This window comes from Betta splendens, chromosome 2 (genome assembly GCF_900634795.4).
Source record: "Betta splendens chromosome 2, fBetSpl5.4, whole genome shotgun sequence".
NCBI lineage: Eukaryota > Metazoa > Chordata > Actinopteri > Anabantiformes > Osphronemidae > Betta > Betta splendens.
In genome coordinates this window covers 21,224,949-21,252,792 of record NC_040882.2, presented here as the reverse complement: position 1 = coordinate 21,252,792, position 27,844 = coordinate 21,224,949, and the positions used below count along the sequence as shown (strand labels likewise).

The window sequence follows — 27,844 nt, the reverse complement described above, 5'->3', positions numbered from 1 at the left end:
GTCTCATTGTGGAAGACAATCCTGTACTATGCTGTTTCCAAAATGTCCACAGCCAAAAGATCCTAATGGCGACAGACCAGTGGCCTTTGACTTTCCATCGGAGGAACACACTGAGGTGGATGGGGCTGAGGTTTAATCCCAGGAAACACATGATAACACCATCCTATGATAAATAATAATGAATTGAAAAACAGTGAAAACTAAACTTAGCAAAATTCCTTCGTTCCTAAAATGTCTGAATGTTTTCTATAAGGATTCTGATAGAAATCTAGGAATGAGACGCTGACTCGACCCACTGCAGCTTCACAGGTGGCTTTGCACACAAGAATATGATTTTGTTTTGGCATTTGACAGATGGCACAGGCAGATGTTTGAGACCTGCACTAACAAGAGGAGCGTGTTTTATTCTTTCAGTTCCAACAAATAGTTTAAACACGACACCAAGGGGTCAGATGAATTAGACATAAAAATTATTCATTAAATATGAAAAGTTTCCAGAGCAGTGATTTTGAGGAAACGTGAGAGAAAGGGGCTCTTTAGACAAACAAACAAATAATTCTGATACTCTGAGGCAGAGCCTGGTGAACTCTAGTGAATCTGGGAACCAAACAACAGACCTTTAAAGTCTCTTCAATAGAATCTCACTTTCATAAATCACCAACACCAACACATCCACGTATCTAAAACAATAATAATTATGATTTTCATTTCCCAGAACTACAGTGTACTGTGCCAACCTACAATAAGTCATTATCTGCTCTCCTGGGTTGAGATAAGGCAGATAAGGCATTTACTGGTCACATCCCAGTGAGCATGTTGCAGCCACACATGACACTGCAACAACACAATGTCCTCTAAAAAATGTATTTTTTAATTTACATTCATGAAAGCATCTCTTGATTGTAGATCATCATTAGCTTCTGTTCATGTTGTGAAGGGATTTTTCTTTATCAAAGACAGTTTCATGCCAACATTCACCTCACTTTGCTTTCTTTTCTTTTAAGAATGTACCCAGCGGTTGATTTGGTCCCATCTAAGAGTTTTATTTTCATTTTATTTTCTCGTTTATACATTCCTGGTGCTGTATCGGCCTATTGTTTGGACTTAATATTAGTAGCTTCAGGAAAAGCTGCCAATTGCAAACTCATTTCCTCTGTCAGCTTTGCTTGTCTTGTCTGATGGCTATAACTCAATTCAAGCACATATTGCTCGTTTTATGTCAAACCTGTTCTGGTGTTGAAAAAAAACTCATTCACATTGGTGTTGTTGCACAGATATTTCAGGATCAACAGCTGTACACTGTAACACCGTATATTTAGGAAGCAAAGCATTTCTGCAGGAAGGCACATAAAGATCTACTATAATAGAGGAATTTAAAATCCTTCCGAACAAAAAACTTCTGACAAGTGGAAAAACTAAATAATTGATACGTTAACCTGATTTATTAATGTACACTCCTGAAGTCAGATGAACATTAATAAATATCTCCAGCAGCAGCTTGTAATGGACCGTTAATCAGGCACTGGTTCGACTCACTCATAGTCTGTCTTCTTATCGTCACTTCACGTCTGTTGCACATATAAGTGAAAAGTGCAACACTAATCAAACGTCATGTTGCAGACTTAGCTGAGGACTCATCTTGTGTAACGACATAACCCTTCCCCTGAGGGAACCATGCCTGCAGAGCATCTATCCAGCTGCCAGTATCACAGAAGGTCAACAAGATGTCAAGCACTGGCAAAGAGACAAACACTTTATTACTGATGAACAAAAAACATCTTTGGAATATCTTGTTAATGAAAATTATTGCTCACCTTGATTAACTGCCAGGATCTTTGAGTGGAAGTTCTTGGTGTTGTTTTTCTTCACCATGTACTCATCAATAGGCAGCCTTACTGTGCAGATGTTCAGCTCTCTGGCGCGAGAGAAGCTCAACTTCTGTAGAGAAACATAGAACAACAGCTAACCCTTGTTAGACAGCCCCCTGTGTGATCAGTAACTTAGTAAAAGTAAAAACTTAAATATATAAACAGATATATAGATATGTGACTTTTTCTATATGCCAGGTATATTGGAATATATAAATAAAAAGCACACACAAGTTAAAAGGACACTTCTAGCTTCCATTATGTGATTTGAATTCATACCTTCTGGATGCTTTCATCCACCAGACCACCGAGGACATACACCTTGTCTGCATCTACTGTTTCTAAAGCTGTAAACAAAGGAAAAATAAGAGAGAATCAAACGGCAAAACACTTAATGTGGAATTAATTGTGCATATAATTATTTTTAATGTGTAAGATTTAGTAGTTTCTTATTTATTTATTTTTGTTCCTGAGTAGATCATTTCAGCAATTCAAATACAAACATAACCCCTGCAGCACTATTTTTAACTAGTGTTTTTAAAAAACACAGTTTATTACTGTATGAAAAACTAATACGAACATGAGACATATCAGCAGAAACCCCAGCAGTAATTTTATAATTGTGGGCATATGGTTCCCTCTGCTGGTCACAAAATACATTACATCAGACTAAGCTGCAATGAAACGTACTTCTGGTGAGATGAAGAATGTAACTGTTTTGTTTCTGTTAAAAATTTCCTACCTTCTTCAGCATCTGGTGACAGGTAGACTAGTTTCTCTGGAGGAAACAGGTCCAGACAACTCTCCTCTGTTATGTCTATCTGAAAATAACAAAAAAGAATCACCCTAATTTCTAATATTCATATTATTTTTTCTTTCTTTACTAAAGCACACATTAACTCTAATGGTGGCACTGTGATGCATCTATGCATGTAACATGTATAATAAAATATAACTATGTACTGTTTTTTTAAAGTTTCATAATTTAATATGATTAGAGATTAGAGCAGCAATAAATAGAAACTCACCTTATAGTTGAGGAAGCCTTCGTTCATTCGAACACACTCTCTGTAGAGACGACTGTCCTCTTGTAGTTCGGTCAGAAACAGGTGAAAAGGTCGAGCTGCCTTTTTATTTGACCCGTACATCCTTCTTAACTGCCCAGCCAGCCGACCTACTTCCTGCATTAAACAAACACTGATCTAAAGTGCATGAATAAGAACAGGTGTGGTCTGAAACGAAACATTATTTGGATCTAAACTAGCCTTTTGGTCAATTCACACCTACTTTGTCAGACATGCAATCTGTCATACTCAGGTCAACACACAGTTTAAGTCCTGTACGCTGGGCTTCAGCTAAACGCTCTTTGGTGATCGCCTTCATGACCCGTTTGGTAAACTGAGGGCTACCTGTAGCACCTGCTGGACAAAAATTGGACTGATTATAAAAAACGAGCCCAAAATGTCAAAACGTCAATGTTACAATAACCTTCAATCCTGATAATGCACAAAATGACTGCTTGACGCTGTTGGTCATCACCTGACTCCTGTTCGCGATTGAGCTTCCTCCTCTGCTTTTCTTCTTTCCTCTTGCTCTTTTTTGCAGCGAGCTGCCTCTCCCAGTTTCGCTGCTTCCTCAACACGTTCCTCTGGTTTTTGGACACAACATCATTAGTGGGGCATAAAAAATTTAATTGATTCTGAGTAATTTTATTTTTAGCATGCTTACACTGAACATGTTATGTTAGCATGTTTACTACTTAAAACCTAAAACCTAATTTAAGTATGTACTGTAGTTTATATTTTACAGAATTAAACTTATATGTCTAAATCTTGACTAACTAAAAAGAGTGAAATAGTAATTAGCTAAGCTGTTACTCAACAAGCCTACAGAATGCAGCAGGTCTTCTTTCCCAGGCTTGCCTTTCATCATATCAATGTCCACGTCTATGTGAAGCAGATCCATCACCTCTGAGACTCCATTAAGCTGCATTTCACACACATCAGATGGATTATGTGCCATTTCAGTCGTTCCTTTATCATCGGGAAACACGGTTTTCTTGAATAAGCGTTTAAAGATCTGATTTTGCTTAAAGCTTTACACGAAAGTACTAGAGGTTTTGAACTGACCTTTCACTATATCGCAAATAGAATAATATGATTAACCTGAAACGTGCCTGTCGAAGAAGTCGCTTACAATTAAAGAACATGCATGTGGCGCATGTGATTGACGTCAGCGTAAACAGACAGTAGTGGGCAGGGCCAGAACGTGACAGGCTTGTTCCGGGGGTAAAAAAAAAAAAAAAAAAAAAAAAATATATATATATATATATATATATATATATATATATATATATATATATGTATATATTATATTTTGTTATTGTATTTTTTTAGGTTTCAGCTATGTTTATAACAAGAAACTTAATTGGATAAATTACAATATGATAAGGTTTTCACAAATACACCAGACTGGTGTATACACTAGACTGATAATGGGGCTCTGGAAGGGAGCATGATACAATATCTGGTTTTATTAGATAAATAATAATCTCTGCCTAGGCAAGCAAGAAAAGAAAATGTAAAATATGTTTAGCTTTTTGTTCAGTTTAAGTAAGTTTATTCTGTAGCGTCAAGCAACCAATGAGAAATGGGAAAAAGCGCTATGCATCCTGGGTATTTTATACATCGTAAAGGTTTAGGTAGTCTTACAGTTAAAATAGACTTGTGATAGTAAAACAATAAAAGCCATTATTTCACTTGGATTTGTGTATTAACCAAAACTATGTTTTAATATGCATTTTAAATATTGTATTTCAGACTAAAATTACCAGTTTTAAAGTTGATTGATATCAAATACACATATGTATATATGTATATATATAGTTTTTCTAGAGTAGTTCGCTGATAATATGTCATTTACTATCAGAATTTAATAAATATGTCCTATAACAACTAGTGGTGTACGCACCATGACAGTGAATCCCTTGGCCGTTATACTAGTAACATTGCCGAAACAGGCAATGGTTAAGACTATACTTTCAGGGATCATTTCTATAGTATCTAACTTAAGAGATGTGTTTCTAAAGTGATGGTCTCGCTAACCACGATGATGACGTAATGATACTCTCTTCTGGGCGCGAAGCGGGTTCAGAGAATTGATTTACTTCAAATGCTCTGTTCTATTGATGACCGTTCGTTGGCTCCTTAGGGCCAGTGAGGGAGAGAGTATGATCAGAGTGGCAGTGCTCAAATGTTTAAGTCAAAGGAGTTCTACTAAATGTTCAGGTGGACGTTTTTAATTTACTAAATATTCAGTGTTTCTCTTCTTGCTGCAATAAATCTCAGAAACGAATTCAATCTCCATTTATATTTAAGATAATTCCCACATCACATAGGTAAATCATCTTTACTGTACAGTACAACATTAGTGTTTAAACTCTACATATATACTGATAGATAATATTAACATACAAATCGCCAGGATTGTTTAAGGTCGTGCCTATGAATACGTTGTTACCTTTTTTTATTTAACGTTGTTAGCTTGTAGAGCAACCACGTTGCACTTTAGCGTGACAGCAACCAATGAGAGATGCGAGAGAGCGGTATGCATCCTGGGTATTTTGTACATTTAGATAATCTAAAATAGGCTTTGTTGCTAAAACAACTATAATCTTTTTTAAACACAACTATGTCTAAATATGCCAGTATAAAATGTTGTATTTTAGATTCATGTCAACTATTTTCAGTATATAATAAATATTTTGTATAACAAATCACGTCGCAAAAACCAGTGGTGTAAGCACCATGACAGTGATGCTCTTGGCCGTTGTACTAGTCATAGAGTTTAATTAGCTTAGAATCAAGACTATACTTTCAGGGATCATTTCTATAGCATCTAACTTGAGAAATGTGTTTCTAAAGTGATGGTCTCGCTAACCACGATGATGACGAAATGATACTCTCTTCTGGGCGCGAAGCGGGTTCAGAGACTTGATTTACTTCAATTGCTCTGTTCTTTTGATGACCGTTCGTTGTCTCCTTAGGGATAATGAGGGAGAGAGTATGATCAGAGTGGGAAGTCTGTGATATTGTTTAAGATAGTTAACTTATATAGCTTAACACTGAACTAGAAACATTTGTGAATTAAATTGAGTGTATTTTCTTGCTACAGAAATAATTCACAGAAACGAGGTTCTTCTCCACCAGCCTTAATATTTCACACACAGTATTTAAGATAATTTTCACAAACAACTTCCACTACCACGGTGGGCTAATCATTAGAGTAATAAATACTCAAGCAACTAAGCTTCTACTAATGCGAAAGAAACGCATCGTACATACGTACAAAAGCGCAGAAAATGCGTTATTATTTGCATTTTACGTTAGTTTACACCGCGTAACACGTGCGCATAATTAACGTACAAATCCCGTTTTTTAAAAAAATCGTGCCTCTAAATTTAACAGCTATTCAGTGGTTGTTGTTGTTGTTAGCATTTAGAGCACCACGTTGCCCTACTCTGTCACAGCAACCAATGAGAGGGTGGGAAGGAGCGCTATGCATCATGGGTATTATATACAGAGTAAACGTTTCTCTAATCTTACAGTTAAAATAGGCTTTTAATTATATACCAACTATCATTATTCCATTGGGATTGATGTTTATACCAAAACAGTGTGTCAGCAGCAATCACGGTGCATAGCCGGTGGTGTACGCACCATGACAGTGAATCCTTTGGCCGTTATACTAGTAACATTGCCGAAGCAGCTAGTGGTTAAGACTATACTTTCAGGGATCATTTCTATAGTATCTAACTTAAGAGATGTGTTTCTAAAGTGATGGTCTCGCTAACCACGATGATGACGTATTGATACTCTCTTCTGGGCGCGAAGCGGGTTCAGAGAATTGATTTACTTCAAATGCTCTGTTCTATTGATGACCGTTCGTTGGCTCCTTAGGGCCAGTGAGGGAGAGAGTATGATCAGAGTGGTAGTGCTAAATGTCGAATGTAAATACAAATTTAAAGCGATTTCCATACTGATTCATTTCTAAAAGTTACATTTCATATAGTCATTAGATGATGTATATTTCTCTATAGTGCAATTAACATTAGTCAGATAAAAGTTAAAATTCTCAGAAAAATGCTTTAAATAGCTATAACCAGAGATTTAGGATTTATTTGTAGAGTATTTAATTTTCCTAATGCGTTAACGATAACATCTGCGACAAAGTAGGATTTATTAATCTTACATAATAGGATTATTGTTTTTGCACGTTTTTATGTCGAAAGTCCTAGTGTATGTAAAGTAAAAATCAGATAAAATGAAGCTAGATATATTACCGATACATATTGGATCAGAATTTGTGTAGTTAAATGTGGTTCTGCCACATGCTAGTAGCAGTACTACGCTGTTTGTATTTGATGAAAGTACAAACGTCGGTTTGGCATCTGACGATTTTGCTGGTAGCGCAGAGTGGGCGGGCCTTGACTTCACCTGCCAAGAAGACCGCTGCGGCAAATTCCGCTGTGCTGGGGCGGAGAAACACTCCGAACCCGCCATACGGCACCGAACTCTGTTCTCCGCGTGGAAGCGTCCGCTGTGATTGACGGGAGAAACTGAAGCAGGACTCTGGTGCTCAGTCTGAGCGATGGCGTTTATGTGGCCAGAACCTTCACACAGACCCGAGGGAAGGACTTAAGTTCTGATTTTTTTTCTTCTACTCTTCCTGGAGGTAAAGGGTAAAAAAATTGAAGCTTCCTAAACTGGACGTTTTGGTGGCGGAGAAAACATGAAAAACAAATGATGTTTAACATTTCTATAGATGGATGTTCATACTATAGGAATTTGGACGACTTCGATTCTGTTCGCAGCGTTCTCCTTTACAGGTCAGTATAGACTCAGCGCTGTCAAATGACGGTACAAATACCTAAATGAACCTTTTTTAATAAAGTAAAAATAAACTTTAGTTTAGCCATTTGTTAAATTCCTTAAGAAATTAAAAAAACCGAGCTATAAACTTTTAAAGCACATGTGTCTCGTGTGTTATTTTATTGGTCGAACGGTCAGATGTTTTTTTTCATCCTTAACAAGAACAATAATTGTATTCAAGCGTAGGTTTGTGATAGAGAGTTTGCTGCATTTGTAAAATGTTTTTTATTGTCTTTATAACGTTTGTTTCACTAAGCTTAAATAGCGTATAAACATTATTTGATCAGCTTCGTGGTGTTGTCTGAGTAGTTGATGCATTATTTATTGTGACGAGGACTCCGCGCTGCCAACTTAGCTGCTTTTTCCTACTACCCGGCCCCCATCCTGAAAGCTTCTCCGTTGTCACGGCAACTGAGCTGTCCGCCAATCAGATCCTATAACACGCATCACGTGGTCTTGCCGGACCGCTTATCATCGCTAACAATATGGCGAGAAAATCTCATGGTTGTTCAACCACAAGTTCGGTTTTTACAGACTCGTTTAGGGATCGCATGGGAAACTAGACGACAGTTGAACAAAATGGCTGTTGCTAATTGCGACAAACGTGTTTATGGGAGTCAAACATTAGTCAAAGGTAGCAACGAGGAGCGCGACGACGGTAATGACCGTGAATCCACATCATCGAGTTTCAGGAGCTCCGACTGTTCAGAGTAAGAAAATAAATAATACCTGACACAATAAACTAAACAGTAGATGTTCTCACCTGCAGAAGAGAATATGGCGGTTTTTAAAATTAGTACGACTGTGTTTGAACATTCCAGTCTATGAAGGAGAAGTTACTTTTGGTGGCGTGGGGCTGGTTCATGGTTGACTCGGTTAAATATTGTTATAAAACAAGTGTAATTCGTGTACACTTGAATTGCGTTTGTTTGATTCATTAATTAGTCTTGTATTGTAGCTGTAGTTAAAGCAGCAGTTTAGCAAAGAAAGAGCGTCACCACATCTGCACAGCTTCCACATCCTCCTCTGGTCGCGTTGCTAGCTCGGTGGGAATGTTTTCAATTTGGGAGGTCAGCCTTCATAAATAATTGTATGCTTCGTGCCGGCCTCGTGCGTTTATGGATGTCATGTCAAAGCAGCCACCACAGGTTCTTTAAAGCAGGTTTAAAAGTAGAGAGGCCCAAAGAAGCCAAGCTCTGAGGGTGTCCTCCCGCCCTTGTGCTCAAGCATGTAATTACTTTAATTACAGTATATGATTAAAAACAGAAACAGTTCAAAAGAGGTAATATTCTTACTCTTATTCCTCCCAGGACTAATTATTTACCATGTGGTTATGATGGCAGGCTGTCAGTGTATGTGGCTCAGAAGGAAGAGCAGGTTTTTGTCCATTCAGCCTGTTGGAAGTGTCACTGAGTTTGTAAGCTGGCTTTGATAAAAGTGTCTGACCAATTACTAAGAGTCATGTAAACCATCATGTCTGTCACCATTGGTCACTCTGTCTGGTAGTTTCATACAGCTCATCTTCTCATGTCAAGCGTCCAATGATCTATTTTCTCTCAGTGACTTGGAACCAGAGTGGCTGGATGACATACAGAAGAATGGAGAGCTTTTCTACCTGGAGTTAAGTGAAGGTGAGGAGGAGGCTGCATTGGCCCATGCCAACGCCAGCCAAGGTGTGTCCACTAATCACGTTCACTTTAGTGAGAAGGAGGACGAGGTCATCACAGAGCAAAACAGGAAACAGCGATGTGGTTCACGGACCAAAGGGGAGCCTGCGCTGAAGAGGCTGGCCAGGATCCTGAGGAGGAAGCGACACCCGTCTCTGCACAAAGGAAGAGGAAAGGATGGGGGGAAAGGCAGCGCGTCACAACCAGCATCTATTCTGAAGAACCAGCCGGGTCACAGGCAAGGCGTGATGGTTCAGCAGCAGCAGCTGAAGGAGGTGTGTGTCTACCTCAACCCCAAACGTCTTGTAGGGTCATCAGCATGTGTCTCAGACAGCGGAGGCCTGCTGGAGGCTCTGCTAGGCGTGGTGCACCGCTCCTCCTGGAGCAGGGGGCAGAGAGACCCCACAGTCACTCCACAGGCGGAAAGACTGACTATTCATGGATTGATACCAAACAGCCCAGCCATTAAAAGCGGCCACATACTGATTGGTGAGTCCACAGTTCAGATTTTTAAAACCAAAATCTAAATCTACATGTGTTTGCATGTCTTATGTTTTATAGGTGATGAGGGTCAAAGCTAAGAAGCCTGAGCTCTAGAGAAATATTTCTTAAGCTAACAATAGTAGCTTTGTGACAAATATTCATCCCCTTCAAAAAATGAAACAACTTGCAAAATGCAGCTATGGTGTATTTATGATTTCACTAACAGTCGCTAATAGTCATGAATCAGCACACCACACTAAAATGCTGCCAAGGCCCAGCTTCCAATCCTTACAACGCATTCAGAGTCGCATTCTTGAAAAAAATAACGACTGTAACATAACAAATCTATCTTCTCCTCTCTGTTAAACCATAAAGTTCATTTTAGAAATCGGAGGAGGCTGTTGTGCGGAGCCAATGAATCTGCCTGGTGCTGCAGTAAAGAGTCTGTGCTTTGTATCTGGGCTAATCGCTGGCCAGTCGTTGGTTGCAGACACAGGAATGCCAGTTGTGCTCTACCACAAACGACTATCCACATGAGTTACTGTTTAGAGAAGCTTTCATGCAGCACAGCTACATGCCTAAACCATTAGAGTGGTCAAATACATAAACGGGCTCCATTACTGAGATGTGGCAGGTGAAGCTCAGAGGAGGTTTGAGGTGCTTTTTGTTGCACTGACATTAGATTGACTTTTAAGAAAAGACAGAGTGCTTCATGTGCCTCCTTCATGTGGCAGAAAAATGTAAACATGTGTTAATTAAGTAACAACTTCAATTGTATTTACTATTTGACTAGTGTTTCTTTCTGTGTGTTATTTTCAGGTGATGTTCTCGTAGCTGTGGACGATGTGGACGTAACCTCAGAAAACATTGAGCGGGTTCTGTCCTGCATTCCAGGTCCAACACAGGTTCGTTTGACTGCGTCTACCAAAAACCCATATAAATCATTCTGCACGCTCAGCATTTGAAGTGGTTTCACTCAGCATCACTTATTGTTTTTATTAGGATCATCTCATGCAATATAACGCATGGTGCAGAGTTTTACTGGCAGCTTTGCTCCATTTAAAGTGTGTGTGACTGTTTCTGTCACAAACCTGGACAGAACATTAAATTCCCTTTAAATGCACTGGATGCAGCGAGAATGTGTATAGAAAGCAGAAGCCATGGCTTCTAAACAGCACAAACCCTCAATCCCTACGAAATGACCCTTTGATCAGTAGCTTCCATAGTCTGCGCCTCAGTCGTGCATTTCAGGCCATCAAAAAGTAGGAATTTGCAAATGACAGAGTGAGTGCAGGGTTGATGGCAAACACGGCGGAGAGACGGGACTGTGGTGCGACTGCTTTTCGGTGCAACAGGAAGCTGTTGTGGTAGTGAAAAGTCAGCTGATTAGAAGATGTAGTCGGAAACTAAATTACATTGTCGGAAAACAGCGGAGTCGATTTTTTTTGGAAAAACACAAGGTTCCTCTGTTGCTTCGATTGCTCTCGCATAACTTGAAATAGAGTCGTATTGCTGACAGAATGATTATTGTTTGTTAGTGAGTGAGCGCCAGCAGATGGTTTTTTCTGCGCCAGGCCTCAGAGATGGAACCCAAACAGTACTTATTATATCTGGAGCGGCCACTATTAGTCTGGAAGTCGGTCCACTGCCATTTACTAAGCGAATGAGCTGCTTACTCGCTTGTGCATTTGTGTGTGTGTGTTCTTCCACCAACAAGTGTTAAATGACTGACATCAACAGACTGGAATCCCAGTGAGAGCACACTCCGCTTTAACCACATCCTTAGTATTTATCACCAGAGTAAGTTGTGCAGTTATTCAGCCAACCTTGCTTGTTTTTTGCATGAATATAATCTAATCAACACTGTCTCTGCTGTCCTTCACGAGTCTTTACAAATCAGTGATGCCATAACTTTAAATCAGTTTTCACAGTTGTTTCATCCACTGCTAACGAGTCAGCGTCACCAGTGAAGGGGACACTCACAGTGTTCCGCTACGCAGCTCTTCTTTAATAATACCCCTAAAAATGGCTAAAATGGCTGAAAGCCCAGATGTCGGCGCCTGTTGGAGAGGCGGGTGGCCTGTGGTTATACTGACAGGCCTTAGAGAGGTCTGCAAGACATCGCTGCCTTGGAAAAATACTGTTTCAACATTTTAACCAGCAAATAACCCTTCCTCTCTCCATTAGCACAGTTAAAATGCTAGTTAGTTAAAATATTATTAACCAAAAGTTGGCTAGTTTTCCTAACTTGGCTCAATTGTTCCAGAAATTCTGAGTAAAGCAGTGAAAGTGTTCAATAAAAAGCTTTTTTTACATTACATTTCAATGAAACACCACAGTGTAGCTGGGCTGCGTCCAGCAGAGATCAGATGGTTAAAACACCAAATGCATCTGTGGTGGTTTGAGGTCAAATCCCTGCACAATCTCCTCTATTCTGCCAAATGTGTCCGTGAGAGAAAAGTATGGAGTCTCTGACTTTATCCTTTGTAGGATTTTTCCTTTGCCTCTGAGTTACACAACTAATATGTGAAACAGCAAAACTGTAACTGTAACTTTATGTGACGATAAACCATCTTTATGATCATTTAACTTTATACCTCCACTAGAAACAAAGACGCCACAATTGAACTGCTTTATGTCAAAACAAACTCACACTTAGTTTCTCTGCAGTTTCACTTATTTCAGACTGGATTGCAACTTAAAGTAACACAATGCAGTAGATTGTTTTACCAGAGGCAGGATCCTCCTTGCATCTGGCCTACATGCGTTTCCATGTAGGATTTCCACGCTGCTGTTTCTGTTTCCATTGCAATTTGCTATGAACGACAATGTGAAGTAGAGCACTGGGATGTGGAAAGTAAAAAAAAACCTGCCTGAACTACAGAAGATGGGCTGTTTCTTGTCCTGCCACTGTTTCTTGGGTTTGCAGTGGTCTGGTTTTAATTTTGTCCAACACACACACACACACACACACACACACACACACACACACACACACACACACACACACACACACACACACACACACACACACACACACACACACACACACACACACACGCCTGCTATTTGTTAGACTGCGGTTTGGTCTGCATGTCTGTGTCACTTTCGCTCTGACAATCGCCATCCTGCCGTTCGCCTTTTCAGGCTTTTCCTTGAGTAATGGTTTAATTTTTTCTCCCCGTTGGAAAGCCAGCACACATGCTCACCTCTACTTTCCTCAGCCTTTGCCAAGTCTAATCCCGTGTAGCCATGGCGACCTGCAGGTTTTGTAGAAATGAACGAAAACTCTCGCAGTTATGTAACAATGCTGCTTTTTCGTTTCCTCCTCTGCTTCTTCTTTCTTTACGACCTTCATTTTCCGTGCTCACCTCCTTCCAGGTGAGGTTGACCTTGGAGACGGCCTCAGCAGACAGCTGCAGCTCTGCGGACTCGTCGCCGGCGCGTCCGACCAAGGCCTCTCCGCCGGTCAGCCAGCTGGTGCGTCTGCTGTGGGGGGAGGACACCACAGAGCTTCAGATGTCTATAGGACACATCCCACATGTCGTTATGTACCTGTCACTCAAGCTGGACTCTGCATCGCCTGAGGAGGAGGTCAGTTAGGAATGTTCGAAAGAAAGTAAACAAAGTAAACCTAAATGTTGCCACGAAAGCTTGATTTCACAACTTTTCAGGTGTCTGAACCTACAGTTGACTGGACAGGCTGCTTTGAAGCTGTACATGTGTAGAAGGTGTGTGTCTGTGAGTGAAGCTGCTAATGCTAAAGCTAATGTGAAGCTGAATGTTTAGGGGGACACACACTCCTTTTGGCTGCAGTGACACAGTCATTTGCCTTCAGTACAGTGTTTGAACATGAAACTGCCTCTCACATGCTGGTCAACACCTTCTAGTCACATTGTCCCTGTGGATGACTACTGGCAGTTTTGTGTTTTCTTCATGGTTGTACTCCGTGGTTCTGCAGCTCCACTGTGTGTCTGTGAGCCACACTTGTTTTTATCTTGACCCAAACAGCAGCAGAGATAAAGAGCACAGCTTGTCTGGAGCCACATCAACCAGCGCTCTAGCTCTTAAATGACAGTGCTGTGAGTGAAACCGCTTAAACCCTGACTTTGATTTTTTTAGTCCTTTGATTGCAGGGTGACATTTTGAGTGGTGGTGTTTTTTAATTTTAACTGCATAATGATTTGGTCGTGAGGTTTTTGACAGTGCAGCTGAAAGGTTTCTCTGTGATGGTGGGTTTTCAGATGCACTCAGACTCCATGCACACGGTTTTGACCCTGAAGGTGAATATCTTCCATTGGCAGCCGTTCGTGTCTTTGTTGTGGTTGCCAAGGCTGAAAGAGGTCGTTCATTCAAGGTTTTTATCCCCTCACCCACCCCTCTGTCCTCTGATCCTCTCAGCAGCTCCGTTCTTATCCACCACGCATTGCTCAGCGTTGCCAACATGCTGGGACGAATACTAATATCACAACAATGTGCTGCAGAGAGACTTTTTCTGCACTGTTTGGTCCAGCAGCTTCTCAAAGATGAACTGTGAGCAGTCATTTCCCCCAAAGCACTGAGATAAAAAGCTCCTTGACCTTTAATCCAATTCCTGGATGTCCTGAACTTGTTTACTTTACTCTGCAAATTGAAACACATGGACATTTTTAAAGTTTTAAACATTTTAGTTTATTGTGAGTGAAGGTGGGTTTGACTGCGGTGAAACCACACAACAATCGCCCTGTGGTTCAGCTGTTCATTATTTTTTGTTGTCCATAATTCAGAGATAACATACATTTTGGTGCCAACAACACACATTTTATATTTTTCTATATCACTATTGCTTTTTTTGGAAGGTTTTCCACAGATTTCCACTGCTGCTGAATGTTTGTCACACGAAGCAACACTTCAACAGGAGATTAGAGTGTGTGCATGTGTGTGTGTCTGCGTGCAGGAGGAGATCTTGTACCAGTACCCGGTGTCCGAGGCCTCCAGCCAGCTGAAAGGAGTGAGAGGGATCTTTCTGACGCTGTGCGACATGCTGGAGAATGTCACAGGAGGGAGGATCATCAGGTAGTGCCATGCGTTGGATAAATAATGAAGGCACGAGGTCTGTTTTAATCTAGTTAGTTCGGTTCCATTGCCCCCGAATTCTCAGTTTTCTGCCAGTTCTGCCTTTTCATCACTGGCTGTTTATGTTCTCATTCATTGGCTGTCTGTCTTTTCTCCCTCAGCTCATCTCTCATTCTCGACAAACATCTGGTTCATGTGGGCTACTGGAAGGAAAGCACCAACCTGCTGGTCATTGGTCTTCCTGCTGACAGGTACACACAGATCATCAGACTGGTCCAGCTCTCACATCCAAGTAAAGACCTAAAAGTAGAAACACCTAAAAAATGGTTCCAAATGAGGCTCGTGGGTGTAAAGTAACAATTAACAATGATACTTATTAATAATGTTTTGGGCAACCAGGTGAACTCAAACAATTTCATCACCTGGAAATACGCACATCATGGTGAATATAATCACCAGTTGCTAGGGAACGCGTGGAATAAAACTCCTGGTCGTACAAATGTTTGATTAATACATCCACTGAAGCTGAACTTCATCCAGTATCTGACATTTTTCCACTTCCCTCCAGGGTCCCACTGCTGTACCTCCAGACGGTGGTGGGAGACATAGTCCGCACACTAAAAGTGATGTACGGCTCTTTGGACAGGTTGGTGGCTCGTCTCTTTCCTCTGTCCTGCTGAGAGAGCTGCTTGAAACTTCCTGTTTCATATTTAATGCTAAATTCACTGACATAAAACATATTTTACTGATATAAAGCTAAAGAACATATTTAACTACAGTGGTTGTAAAAAAAAATCAGAAAAGCCCAGTCAATTCTTGTGGCCTCTTCTAATTAATCAGTGATTAGCTGATTTTTATTTTCGCTAATTATCTCCTTAACTAGCTCATTATTTGTAAGAGCCGTCAAACAGTTGGACTTCATATAAACCATGACGCAGATGTTTCTGTTTCATCATGTCGTCCTCAGTGCCTTCTGTAAGACCGACCACGCTCCCAAGTTGGACCATTTCTTCTGCCTGTTCTTCCAGCAGCTCATACAGCCGTCTCGCTTGATGGACAGCTCCTCAGCCCAAGTCCCTGACATCTCAGGGACCCTCTTCCTCGATGGACTGCCAGCGGTCCGATGGCTCGCACTGCCTCCAGAAATCAAGGTGCACCTCTAAGTTTGCACATTAGTCCTGGGAGCAGAGTTACAGATCTTATATTGTCATGGAGCAGCAGTAAATGAGAACATGAATGTGCTAAACTCAATCAGGTTATAGTGGTGCTGCTAAGTAGTGAGTGAACTTGAGGTCCTTTCCAGGTGTCTCTCTTTGGGTCCCTCTAGTGTTATGCTGGAAAATGGCACTAAGGCACATGCTGGAAGTTATCATCTGTTTTTATCTGTATGCAGATGGAGGTGGATACTGTTCTGTCTGACTTTGAATCTTCTGATTTTGGAGAAATGGTGAGACCCTGTATTGGTGTGTTGAATGTGCTGACAGACATTTAATTAAAATCATTTAATTACATATAGTCCAATGACTTCAAGCCAGTCAGACACTGGTAATGCTGAAAGTTTCCTGTCTCATATTCAGAACCTTCCTTTTAAAGCTGAACTGACTTTGATGCAGTTTTTTTCTGTTTTATTACAGTCTGAGGACTTTTTTGGCCTGAGGCGTCTGTATGTGATTCTTGGCTGCTGTTTGTTCTATAAAGTAAGTAACACCACACACACATTTCAGTGTCTGTGAAACTTGAATCTTCCCCTGGTGGCATCACGCCTTACTTGGTCTCGCTGTCTGCCAGTCCTACCTGATCGCCAACCATCTGCCGAAGGAGGACCTGTTGGATGTTTGCCTGTACTGCCAGCACTACTGCCTGCTGCCACTGGCCTCTGAGCAGCGCGTGGGTCAGCTGGTCATCTGGAGGGAGGTGTTTCCCCAGCAGAGAACCGGCAGCGGCAGCATAGCACCGGGATATAGCCAGCCACAGGGTCGGCACTTCCTGCTCATTGTGGGACTGGTGAGGGTTAGGGATGAAGCCAGGACGGACTGGACTGATGCTTTAGTTGGAGTTTCTTGTCCATTCCCTCATGTTTCTCATTCGCTCCCCATCAGAGACACTTCATGCAGTGTGTGCTGTTAGAAGCAGGAGGCTGTGCTTCACCAGCCTCAGGCGCCACAGGACCTGACTGTGTTTATGTGGATCAGGTCAGGCTCTACTGAAGAAACGCTGCTACTTAATACATGGCTGTAAGAATTTGATTAATTTTGCGATGAAGAGATTAAACTAAAACTGTCTATGTTCTTGTCTCAGGTGAAGGCCACGCTGTTACAGTTGGAGGCGTTGGAGGCCGGTATCGAGGAGCGTCTCAGTGCTCCACCAGCTCCGTGCCTGTCCTGCGCCGACTGGTTCCTCCCTGCGTCCACGGCCCGCGACCGCCTGGACAGTCTGGCCTCTTCCTCCCCAGTCTTCAGCAAACTAGCAGGAGCAGTGAAAGGCTCCTCATCCAGGTCCCGAGGCCGAAGTTTGTTCAAGGAGAGGTCCAGAAGGCCGAGCCCCCAGAGAAGCCCGTCAGACAGTGGGAGTGAGGGACACATGGATGCTGGCTCAGGGTTCAGTCCACATTCCACACCGGACCCAGCAAGGAAGCTGGGGGGTCGACGGGACTCTTTTGGGTCTGGAGGTTCTGATGGGAGTGGAGGCAGTGGAAGCCTCTTCAAGGTACAAGAGACCTTTAAATATGTGGAAGTTTGACACCCTGGACACATTTTAACCACTTCAACACCAGGATACCCAAGTTTTAAAATATTAGTAGTGTTATGATTCTCATAAAACAATATACAGCATTTAGGTGTATAATAGACTGTTGCATGTCCTGACAGATCCCCAGGATGAAGCACCCAAACCCATTTTACCTAGGGACCCTAAAGAAGACGCTGACTGAGAGGGAGACGGAGGACATGTATAACACTATGAAGTGAGTGACTGATGAATTACTGTAAAGAAGAACTCACCGAACGTCTCACAAACGGTGTCAATCTATGCTTTGCTTGTGACAGACTGACCTCAGGCACCGAGAACACTCTGTTCCACTACGTCCTGATGGAAACTGTTCAGGGAATCTTCATCGCTCCCACTCACAGAGAAGTGGCTCAGCTGAGCGGCTCCATTCACCCACAGCTCATCCGCAACTTCCACCACTGCTGCCTCTCCATACGGGCTGCGTTCCAGCAGAGCCTGCCTGCCAGGGTGAGGCTCACGTTACACTAGTTACGAATGGATGTCAGCTCACCCTCATTTTACCACTAAACCAATCTGCTGCAATAGGACTGGAGGTCAACGAGGCCACAGGAACTCACACTTATCAATTTCAAGTATAGAACTAGATTTAGTGTTTCCACAGAGACAAAACAGCTCAAGCAGAAACAACTGTATAACACTGTAAAACCACATCCTCCTCTCCATAGCCAGCGAGTGCATTTTTGTGTTGGCTGCTATTGCTGACTCGAATAAATTTTATTTTACTAGAAGTGGTTTAAGTTCTCATCTGCTCCTTTGCAGCCTCAATTCCGCTCTGTCAAATCCAAAAGGCACATAACTAACACATCTGTGTGTTAATGTGCTTCATTTTGATGTGATCTGCTGCAGGCTCGTAGGGCAGCAGACAGGCCTCAGGGTGGGGGTTGGGGTCTGGGCCCCGTGAAGGAACACGGAGTTCTGTTCCAGTGTAAACCTGAGAACTGGACCGATCAGAGGAAACCTGCTCCAACCATGACTTACTGGGTCATAGGGTACGTTGACAACAACATGGATTAGTGGTTTAGAATTGATCCTCAAGGCTTAAATGTTTTGAGATCAGTTGGGGTACTTCAGTAATGTCAAAGTCTGCATTTTCCTGCACCATTTGTTACATTTTTTCTTCCATTCTCTTTTCCTGTGTTTCAGACGAATGTTGCTCGAGCCCGTCCCTCAGGAGTTCTACGTGTGCTTCCATGACTCTGTTGCAGAGGTTCCTGTAGAGATGGCCTTCAGACTGTCCTTCGGTCTGGCCGTGTAATTCATCAGCTCGCTTGTTGAATTCTCAGGAATGTAACTTAAACTTTTTGTGCGATGGTCTACAAAGCAGCTACACAAAATCAAATTCTTGCAAAGTGCCTCAGTGTGTGAATGTGGCCTTAAGCAGAGCGGACTCCTGGCCTCATTTTTAAACCATGGAATTTTTGTGTTTTATTCTTCAACCAGATCACATCTGTTCTTGGCTGTTGTGTGTTTTTAGGATGAAAAGCCTTAATTCAATAAATACCTCATGTTTGGAGTAAATCTTCTACAGGCTCAGAGAAGATCTTCAGAGGACGCAGCTGTTCTGCCTGAAAGTTGATTAAGCTGTACCAGTAAATATTAAGCTGCTGTGCCCATTCAGCGTTGGCAAAGCAAATGTGTTGATATTTTGACTGCGTATGACATTGCAAACTAATTATTTTAAATTTGTATAGTTTTGTATGGAAATTAACTGTTACAACACAGATAAATAAAGAAATACTCTCTTTTATTCCTCCTGTGATTAACTGACTCTCATTCACTAAACAATATATTCTCATTGGTAATATTAAATATTGAAGCTAGTGGAAGTAATGTTTGTAAAACAAAGATTTTCTAAAGCTGTCATCAAATGTTTACTTCATAAACAGATGATAGATAAGATTATTAAATTTCAGTTTTGCAGTGTACATGATTTAACTAGCACAGGTGAAGCCATTAGTATTATTGTTACTATGACACTTCTACAAACATAAAAAGCTGAGGTGAAATAAAAAGTAAATTCACATGTTCAAAATCACAGTCACAGTTCGTGTGGTACCTTCCACATCTGCGTAGCCTGTACATTTTAGGCTGCTCCCTGAACAAGCAGCAGGTTCCTCTTGTAACACTCAAGGCTACAGAGAGGAACCCCGGTCTTTGAGCACGAGTACTTCTTGATGTTTGAGCAGCCGCTGACCCCACAAGTCACTGCGGCAGGAGGTGGAGGACAGGGAGGTTTCTGGGCCAGGGCTGGGACCCCTGTAGGGAAAGAGATGGCCATACCCTGAACAGAGTCACTGTATCGCACCATGAGACACTGGTTCTGCTTGGACTTCCTCTCCCTCATGCTCTTGATCTTTGCTTTGCTGGTTTTAGTGAGTCTCTCTATTGTCTGGTTCTTGTTCTCTTCAGCCTTCTTGGCGGCCTGCAGGCGTCTCTTTCGAGCTCGTTCCTCCCTTTTCTGCATCATCTCTGCAGTCATCTCCTTCTCCTTGTAGCCCATGGGCAGCTCCAGGAGTGGCTGGCTCTGCTGCTTGTGTAGCAGGGCTTTCTGAAGAAGAACAGCAAAGAGAAAATCAAATACAAACGTCTTCTTTTGTAAATGCATAACCTTTTTTCTTGCAGACTTCACCTGTCTGGCGGTGAGCAGAGACTCATCGATCTCTTTCTTCAGCTCTCCATTGTCATCAAGCTCTCCCTTCTCCAGAGCATCAAGCCACCTTTCCTCCTCGTCCACAGGTCCCAGCATGGAGTCCGAGTCCATGTCTGGCAGAGGAGATGTTGCCAGGTTGCTGTCTTCATCTGATACACAGTGAACACAATATATAACTAAGACCAAAGTACGATTATCATATCCTGACCCAGTAAATTTCTAGCCTCTAGCTTACCTAGCCAGGCACGATACTGCTCCAGAGGCACAGAGGGCTCATCCTCTTCCTCATCATCATCATCGTCGTCATCATCATCACCATCATTATCAATAATCATCAAAGGCGAGGGGGGGCGGGCCACGCCAGGATGCACAGTGAAAGTGGGAACACTGCAACCACAAAGCCCATAAGACCATTATGTTCTGATCAAAATAAAAACCCCAAATCAACCACACCTCCTTGTCCCGTCTTGTCTCACCTCTTGGTTCCTAGTGTTTGTCCTCCTAATTTGATCTTGAGCCTGAGCTGCGGAGGCGGCCGCGGAACCATGACTGGCTCGGGTTCTGGGACCTCGTTGAAGCTGTGGTGCTTCCGCTTGTGTTTTTTGTGCTTTTTGTGTTTCCGCTTGTGAACACTGTGCAGGCTGGAGCTGCCTTCACCTGGAGAGAACACAAGAAGAAAAGTCCAAGTCAGCATTGTTACTATTGATATATAGCAGCTTGTAGAACAGGCGTTTTGTGGTTCTGCTTTTTTCTCAGTAGAACAGACTTCACTGTAAGAACACGACTGAAGCAGCATCAGAGCAACCACTACACACCGACACCAGGCAGTTTGTGCTCAATCTTAACTGCTGTATTTCGTAAATAAATCATAAACCAAGTCACTTGCCATGGATTACAATTGTTACCCGAGAAATGTGTTCGTATTCACTGCAGACATTTGATATTTGTATTTTCCAGTATAGAACGTAACATGTTCAACGTGGAGGTTACTCACCGAGAAACCTGGGGTGAATCATGTCTTTCCTTTTCCCCATCTAAACGACAACAGGGACGTAAACACCGACGACGCTGAAGCTAAGATGCAGCTCTACATAGCAGCAGAACTTCGAACACAAAAAAATAAAAACAACAGTTAAACGACAAGGGGCGGAAGTTAAAATACAAAGTAAACTGCAGACCTAAAAAGGAGGAATTCTTCACTGTACCTTTTTAAAAGCTAAAAGTAAACGTTTGCAGATTAAGTCCGATACCCCTGGCTTTTAGGAAGAATCTAAAATGTACAATTGCAGCAGAGACATTTTGTCCGGTTTCCAGAAGTCAGTAATTAGGAGAATAGCATGTTCTGTCAAACAACATGAGCTAGGCTAACGGACGCTAACACGGCGGAAGTTCGTCTGCTTCGTCCGCTATCGCCGTTGTGGAAGCGAATGACTGCCCTCTAGCGGAGACAGGAGGAAAAACGTGTCGGCAGTCACAAAAGACCGGTAAGGTGGACCGCTACTAAATGAATTTAGTTTCTACAGAACATACTAAGCATACTAAAAAAATTAAGCTACATTCATCCGTAAAGCGAAACAGATAGCTAATCGTGTATTTGTTTTGAGGTGGGTATTGTAGTTCGTGTAACGTACATTGCGGTTGGTTGCTACTGACCAGCAGTCACCAAAACACTCATTGACCAGAATCCCCTGCGCCACCGGAGCGAGGTCAGTTACGGCTGAAGTTGTCGAGTTAGCGCCTCGACTAACGGTAAATGTTTGTGTTACTGTCGCTGTGCGTTCAGTGCAGGTGCTCCGTTGGTGCGAGTTGTCTCACTTTAAGTCGGTTGTGTGTTGCTTTACACAGACCTCGTGTTACCGCTGCGCCGCCGTGTTAACGTGGCCACAGCCGAGCTCTGCTGGTCAGTCACTGAAAGTGACCGCCAATCTGCTCCATGTCCCCTGAAAACTCAAAAACGAATAGGCATTCATTCGTCTATGTTTTAAAGGATACATATATTTATGTATGAATATTCATCCACTATTTTTGCAGAGACAATGAATTACGCAAGATTCCTGACAGCTGTTAGTGCAGCCAGGAAACCTTCTCCCATCAGGATGCTGAGTGAGTATTGGAGCTCATCATGAAAGCCTTCAGCCCTGCAGACACCTGCTTTTGGTCGTGTAGAAATATGAATGGAAATAATTTCACATTTAGTAAATTCCATAAACAATCAATTCATTTAAAAATTATCAAATAACCTTCATGTTCACCATAGAAAGAACGAACACAACCTTAAACACAACACAAACTAATAAAATGTAATTAATTTCTGCGGACGTCACACATTCTTACATACACACACTTTCGGATTCTGTATTTACTCCTGAATCGTGGTCTCTGCCTCCTCCCGCACGAAGCTGAGCTGCAGCAACGCTCGCCTCCGTCCCTGATCTCTCTGGCTGGAGGAGCACCCAACCCCAGCACCTTCCCCTTCCTGTCGGCCTCCATCAAGGTGAGGCATGGAGACACGGTCACCTTTGATGAGGCTGCTATGAAGAGGGCCCTGCAGTATTCAGCCTCTAATGGGTGAGGGGGGGGGTTCACTTGGGACGCTCTTAATAGCACATCTGGAGTTTGATCAGCGTGAGAACACTCGTGGCCACTTGTGTAGAATTCCCGAGCTGCTGACGTGGATGAAGAACCTGCAGAAGCAGCTCCATAACCCTCCGACAGCCAGCTACAGCCCCGAGAACGGCCAGATGGACGTGTGTGTGACGACGGGGAGCCAGGAGGGGCTCTGTAAGGTAGGGACGCGCAGCAGCGTTTCACCCGCTCTAGTGATTGCTGTCGTCATTTCTGTTTTGGGGCTTTTAGGTGTTTGAGATGTTGGTCAACCCAGGAGACAACGTTCTGCTGGACGCTCCCACGTACCCGGGCACGCTGGCGGCAGTAAGACCCCGCCTCTGCAACAACACAAACACGGCGTTCCTGCGCTGCTGTAACCTTCAGACGTCCTCTCACTACTGTAGCTTCAGCCACTCGGGTGCAATATAATCAGCGTCCCCAGCGATCAGCACGGCATCGTCCCGTCAGCGCTGAAGGAGATCTTGTCTCGGTGGGACCCGTCGCAGGTCCACGCTCCCGGCAGCACGGCTCCTAAGATCCTGTACACCATCCCCAACGGAGGAAACCCTACCGGTGCCTCCCTGACGCCTGAGAGGAAGCAGCAAGTGTATGAGGTCAGTCTTCCGTGCGTAGCGATAAACAAACGTCCAGGACGAGCGAGTGGACGAGCAGCACAGAGGTCTGAGTCACCACAGCTTGTTGAGCATCAGGGTGTTTTAACGTTCTGCGTTTTAACAGTTAGCCCAGCAGTATGACATGCTCATCATCGAGGATGACCCTTATTATTTCCTCCAGTTTAACAAGGTACACAGAAATCTCTCACCGCCCTCGCTTATGATAAACAGTTTTTTAACAGTTGTCTGTAGATTGTTAATAAATGGCTCAATTAATGCCTCCTGTGTGATTCACGCTGGCAGCCGTTGGCTCCCACGTTCCTCTCCATGGATGTTGACGGGAGGATCATCAGGACCGACTCCTTCTCTAAGATCCTGTCGTCGGGGTGAGCGTCTTTGTGTGTGTGTGTGTGTGTGTGTGTGTGTGTGTGTGTGTGTGTGTGTGTGTTTGTAATACCAGAGCATGTGAAGATCCGCTGTCACCCTTCAACAGTTTACTCTGCTACAGAACAACACTGCTGCTTTTCCTTCAACAAGTCAAGACCGGCCAGTTAAGCAGGGTGTGGTTTTCCAGTTTGTCCCAAGGTGTAATTTGCTTCCTTGATGCAAAGATGTCAGCAGACTGTAAAGTGGATTACTAAAACAGTTTAGGTGGATGTGGAAAAATGTTCTTTTAGACACAGAGCCTCTCTGAATGCATGTATTCAGTATGACCTTCACCTGGTTTCCTTCTTTGCAGTTGACAATGTTTTCTGCTATTTCCTTGGATAATAAGTCGAGGAGTAAATACAGTAAATACAGTATTACATAACTCGCTGTGGGAGCAGTTCCAGGTGTAACTGCGGCAGCTTGTTTATGCCTTTGCTTTGTGTCTGTGTGGTTTCGCTTCAGGCTGAGAATCGGCTTCGTAACTGGTCCCAAGCCGCTGGTGGAGCGGGTGGTGCTGCACATCCAGGCCTCCACGATGCACACCAGCACCTTCACACAGGTGGACCCAACAGCACCACGCCTGCAGCCTCCACCTCACTCACATACTAGCACACAGGCAGTTTAACCACTCTCCATGACAGTAAAGCGGATTTTAATGAGAGTCACCACACAGTTGTCAGTTTACGGCCCTCGGGCTTCCTTTGCACCAACACTACTCAAACACAACAAAAGGCAAAGGGTTTGTTGTCACGTCACAGCTAAAATAAGAAGTTCTGCTCTGTTCGGATTAGCAGCAGCTGCAGAGGAGTGAAGAGGAGGATTAATTAGGATCTGTTACCATCCTGATCCAGTCCCTAGTCTACTTTTTTCCATGTAATATAAACTAGTTTTAACAACAGATGGGAAACATGAGCAGGTTAAAACTAAACCAGTGATGAAGAAAAGAGATAACTGACAGAAATGGTTTGTCTGCTGTCATCTTGAGCTGAGCTCAGGCCTCACACTTTCAACCTGTTTGTTTCAGCTCATCGTGTCTCAGCTGTTGCACAGCTGGGGTCAGGAGGGTTTTCTTCAGCACATAGAAAGGTACCGTACTGGTCTGGTACCTGCAGACCTGATGGTGAGCGGACCGTCGGACTGCGGTGCATCAGGCTGTCTTCTGTCTTGCAGGGTGATCGAGTTTTACAGGAAACAACGCGACGCCATGATCTGCTCCGCTGACAAGTGGCTGAAAGGTTTGACAGCAACCCCCTCAATACACAGCACAGTGTATAAACCCTTTCATAACCAGATAAGCCTAGCCTCAGCTTCAAACAGCTTAACTCCAGTCAGTCCAGCAGATCCACTCCAGACATCGTTTAAGGACTGTATCACCGTATTGTTCTAATGAGTGGGTCCTGGTGCAGCCAGTGTCCTGCTGCTCAGTTTACAGCTGGTGCCATTGTAGCAACGCAACAGGAAACCGAAAGATGGATGGAAATGCAGTGCATGTTTATTAGGAGACTCTCTATGTAAACACAAGTTTAGTTTGTTTACACAGAAACACCCAACCATGTCATAAACAGGCTGCTCTTAACAGGAACAAAATGCCGGATGTGTCGTCACATAAAACAGATGTTAATTCCTGCTGTCGTATCAATTAGACTGAGGCTTGACTAATTATGCAGAGATCTTGTTTTTGCAGTCATGCTGGGCCTAAATACAGTAGTTGTTATAGTGCTAGGCTAAAGGAACGTCAGTTATTAAAATTCAGACCTGCTGTTTATTTATTTATGCCGGAGCAGGAAGGGCGAGGGCTGACGCCCGCCTGGATGTTAGTTAGATGGGTTTCTTTCCAGCTTTATTTTAAGCCATGCCTCAGTAGCCATTGAATAAGCTCCTCGTGTGTGTAGATGTGGCAGAGTGGCACGTCCCGTCAGCAGGCATGTTCCTGTGGATCAGACTAAAGGGCATCGCCGACACGCAGCGGCTCATCATGGAGAAGGCGCTGGAGAAAGAGGTGAGAACTGACGAACAACACGATCCTCGCAGCCACATTTGAGATGTGGCCACGTGACGTCAACACGTCCAGGACGTTCCTTTGCTGCTTTGCTGAACGTCGTGCATCAGACGTGAGTAGGATGGAGAGTGTAAAGCAGCCATTGTGCCCAGTGTGAGTGGGTGCAGCCTCCCACACACACGCACTGAGTGTCTGCAGTTCCCTGCTGCCTCATGAAACTGAAGGTCCCTGCACAGGAGGCTGCTCTCCTGCAGCGCTGGGTATTTAAACCCTCCCCTCACCCAGTGTGAGGGGTGGCAGAGCAGGAGAAACACTAAAAACAAACAAAAAGACTTGAACGACTGCCCTCAGACCCGTCCTCACATTCTAATGGTCAGAAAACGCGCTTCTGAGACAACATTCGTATCGTGATTCAGCTGTTGTTTCCGTGTGTTAAAGGTGCTGCTGGTTCCTGGAGGCGTCTTTATGATCAACAGCACTCTCCCCTGCCCCTACGTCAGAGCCGCGTTTTCTCTATCATCACCAGAGCAGATTGATGAGGTCGCGCACACACACACACACACACACACACACACACACACACAAAACCACATGCAGCTGCTTTCCTCAACTGACTCATCTCTGCTCGTTCTGCAGGCTTTCAGAAGACTCTCTCTGCTCATCAAAGAAGCTCTGTGATGAGAAATAATTGTTTTTAAGCAAACTGTTTTTATTTCTGAAAGCTTTAAAACCTACAAAATATGTTTACAACTAATAATGCTGTATTATTATGATGTGATTAGATCTGATCTAATCTAATCTTTAAAACAAAAGAGGATTTTAGAGAAAATGTTTTAGTTTCTATTTTTTGTCGCAGGCATTTTTGTTCTTTTTAGAGCAAACACCTGTGAGAGTTTGACCTCATTACAGGCTGCTCCATAAATACGCTACAGTGCAGATGTCTTCGTCTGTTCCATGTAGGACAAAATAAATTAATTTTTTATCGTTCTGTGTTGTGGCTGAAGTCTGTGCAGTACGTTTCTGTGTCCGTGTCCCAAACTAAGCGGCACCAGCTCGTCTGCAGCCCTTCATCAACCCGATTGGGTCAAGATCAACCTCAGCCCGTCTTTGGTGAAAGTGTTTTTATTTCCTTCGCACACACTCTCTCCCTGCTGTGTTAATATGCAGCCGTGTGTGTGCAATGTGCTGAGAAATGTTTGTGTACAGCTGAGAGCCACAAAGCAGAACGAGGTCAGAGGCCCGGCTCACCAGTCCGGCTCTTGCAACACTTATTTGCAGAACTCTTGCTGCCATAGTGGAAGAGGTATCTGGATCCTCACGCACAGGTTGAGTATACATCAAAAAATACCTTAAGACTGGTTCCAGTAAATATTAACAGGAGAGTCACATGGTGGGTGATAAAAAACGCTGGTGGAGACGTAATGGAGCTTTAAAATAAAAGCACTCATAATCAAGAGTGTTAAATAATGGGTTAATACATGAGGAACATCTTGATCTAGAACTGAGGCCACGCAGCACATGTTTGTATGTGAATGTATTAGTTACTGCAGCTGTTTCTTCACAGATTAAAATCACTTGAGGTTACATCTTATGAAGAGGTTCAGCCTGGAACAACAGAAACCCAGGTTCCCTGAAATATCCACAGTCTCTGTAGATGGAGTGTTATTTACTCAGTTATTGACTGTTCAGGTCAGGAGTGCTGATACCAGACTTTAGCTGTGGCTTCAAGGTCAATCAGTGATCAACTGTGACACA

The 27,844-nt window shown here is 43.1% G+C and overlaps 4 protein-coding genes and 3 non-coding genes across 21 annotated transcripts; 5 read left to right on the top strand and 2 right to left on the bottom strand.

Annotated features, from left to right (window-relative positions):
* Positions 1-366: 366 nt before the first annotated feature.
* Positions 367-7,496, bottom strand: trmt10b (tRNA methyltransferase 10B). Of its 7 annotated transcripts, none has more exons than XM_041069804.2 (9): positions 7,364-7,496; positions 3,759-3,854; positions 3,408-3,516; positions 3,156-3,289; positions 2,897-3,070; positions 2,611-2,689; positions 2,148-2,215; positions 1,815-1,938; positions 367-1,734 (listed from the first exon to the last, which is right to left on the bottom strand). In XM_041069804.2, the coding sequence occupies exons 1-9, from the start codon at positions 7,427-7,429 to the stop codon at positions 1,610-1,612; spliced, it is 975 nt and encodes a 324-aa protein (XP_040925738.1). In that variant the 5' UTR covers positions 7,430-7,496; the 3' UTR covers positions 367-1,609. The 7 variants fall into 7 exon arrangements, with proteins under 7 accessions (XP_040925738.1, XP_028997832.2, XP_028997824.2 ...); XM_029141999.3 differs by having other exon boundaries at positions 2,897-3,049; XM_029141991.3 differs by having other exon boundaries at positions 3,156-3,286.
* On the top strand, positions 4,897-5,111 carry LOC114851520 (small nucleolar RNA U3). Its single transcript, XR_003785142.1, has one exon. It is a non-coding gene; the product is annotated as a small nucleolar RNA U3 (small nucleolar RNA).
* Positions 5,732-5,946, top strand: LOC114851522 (small nucleolar RNA U3). The gene has a single exon (XR_003785144.1). It is a non-coding gene; the product is annotated as a small nucleolar RNA U3 (small nucleolar RNA).
* On the top strand, positions 6,645-6,859 carry LOC114851519 (small nucleolar RNA U3). Its single transcript, XR_003785141.1, has one exon. It is a non-coding gene; the product is annotated as a small nucleolar RNA U3 (small nucleolar RNA).
* On the top strand, positions 7,462-19,537 carry intu (inturned planar cell polarity protein). 4 transcript variants are annotated; one of them, XM_029141805.3, is made up of 19 exons: positions 7,462-7,601; positions 7,692-7,755; positions 9,359-9,429; positions 9,500-9,954; positions 10,768-10,853; positions 13,330-13,542; positions 14,885-15,003; positions 15,165-15,254; positions 15,572-15,649; positions 15,971-16,154; positions 16,397-16,450; positions 16,638-16,700; positions 16,792-17,007; positions 17,103-17,195; positions 17,302-17,709; positions 17,871-17,965; positions 18,048-18,237; positions 18,637-18,779; positions 18,934-19,537. In XM_029141805.3, exons 4-19 carry the CDS (start codon positions 9,714-9,716, stop codon positions 19,043-19,045), a joined length of 2,385 nt encoding a protein of 794 aa, XP_028997638.1. In that variant the 5' UTR covers positions 7,462-7,601; positions 7,692-7,755; positions 9,359-9,429; positions 9,500-9,713; the 3' UTR covers positions 19,046-19,537. The 4 variants fall into 4 exon arrangements, with proteins under 4 accessions (XP_028997638.1, XP_028997627.1, XP_028997622.1 ...); XM_029141815.3 differs by lacking the exons at positions 7,462-7,601; positions 7,692-7,755 and adding an exon at positions 7,819-8,508; XM_029141794.3 differs by lacking the exon at positions 7,462-7,601 and having other exon boundaries at positions 7,615-7,755; positions 9,359-9,954.
* Positions 19,518-22,427, bottom strand: ino80b (INO80 complex subunit B). Of its 2 annotated transcripts, none has more exons than XM_055506038.1 (6): positions 22,288-22,427; positions 21,435-21,543; positions 20,917-21,097; positions 20,676-20,827; positions 20,420-20,589; positions 19,518-20,338 (listed from the first exon to the last, which is right to left on the bottom strand). In XM_055506038.1, the coding sequence occupies exons 2-6, from the start codon at positions 21,472-21,474 to the stop codon at positions 19,874-19,876; spliced, it is 1,008 nt and encodes a 335-aa protein (XP_055362013.1). In that variant the 5' UTR covers positions 21,475-21,543; positions 22,288-22,427; the 3' UTR covers positions 19,518-19,873. The 2 variants fall into 2 exon arrangements, with proteins under 2 accessions (XP_055362013.1, XP_028997793.1); XM_029141960.3 differs by lacking the exon at positions 22,288-22,427 and adding an exon at positions 21,646-21,786.
* Positions 21,785-27,076, top strand: aadat (aminoadipate aminotransferase). 5 transcript variants are annotated; one of them, XM_029141904.3, is made up of 15 exons: positions 22,098-22,189; positions 22,286-22,340; positions 22,472-22,543; positions 22,840-23,008; positions 23,094-23,226; positions 23,297-23,371; positions 23,452-23,661; positions 23,786-23,851; positions 23,965-24,047; positions 24,553-24,649; positions 25,115-25,176; positions 25,261-25,325; positions 25,983-26,089; positions 26,528-26,629; positions 26,726-27,076. In XM_029141904.3, the coding sequence occupies exons 3-15, from the start codon at positions 22,477-22,479 to the stop codon at positions 26,765-26,767; spliced, it is 1,278 nt and encodes a 425-aa protein (XP_028997737.1). In that variant the 5' UTR covers positions 22,098-22,189; positions 22,286-22,340; positions 22,472-22,476; the 3' UTR covers positions 26,768-27,076. The 5 variants fall into 5 exon arrangements, with proteins under 5 accessions (XP_028997745.1, XP_028997754.1, XP_028997737.1 ...); XM_029141912.3 differs by lacking the exons at positions 22,098-22,189; positions 22,286-22,340 and adding an exon at positions 21,785-21,924; XM_029141921.3 differs by lacking the exon at positions 22,286-22,340 and having other exon boundaries at positions 22,049-22,146.
* The last annotated feature ends 768 nt before the right edge of the window (positions 27,077-27,844 follow it).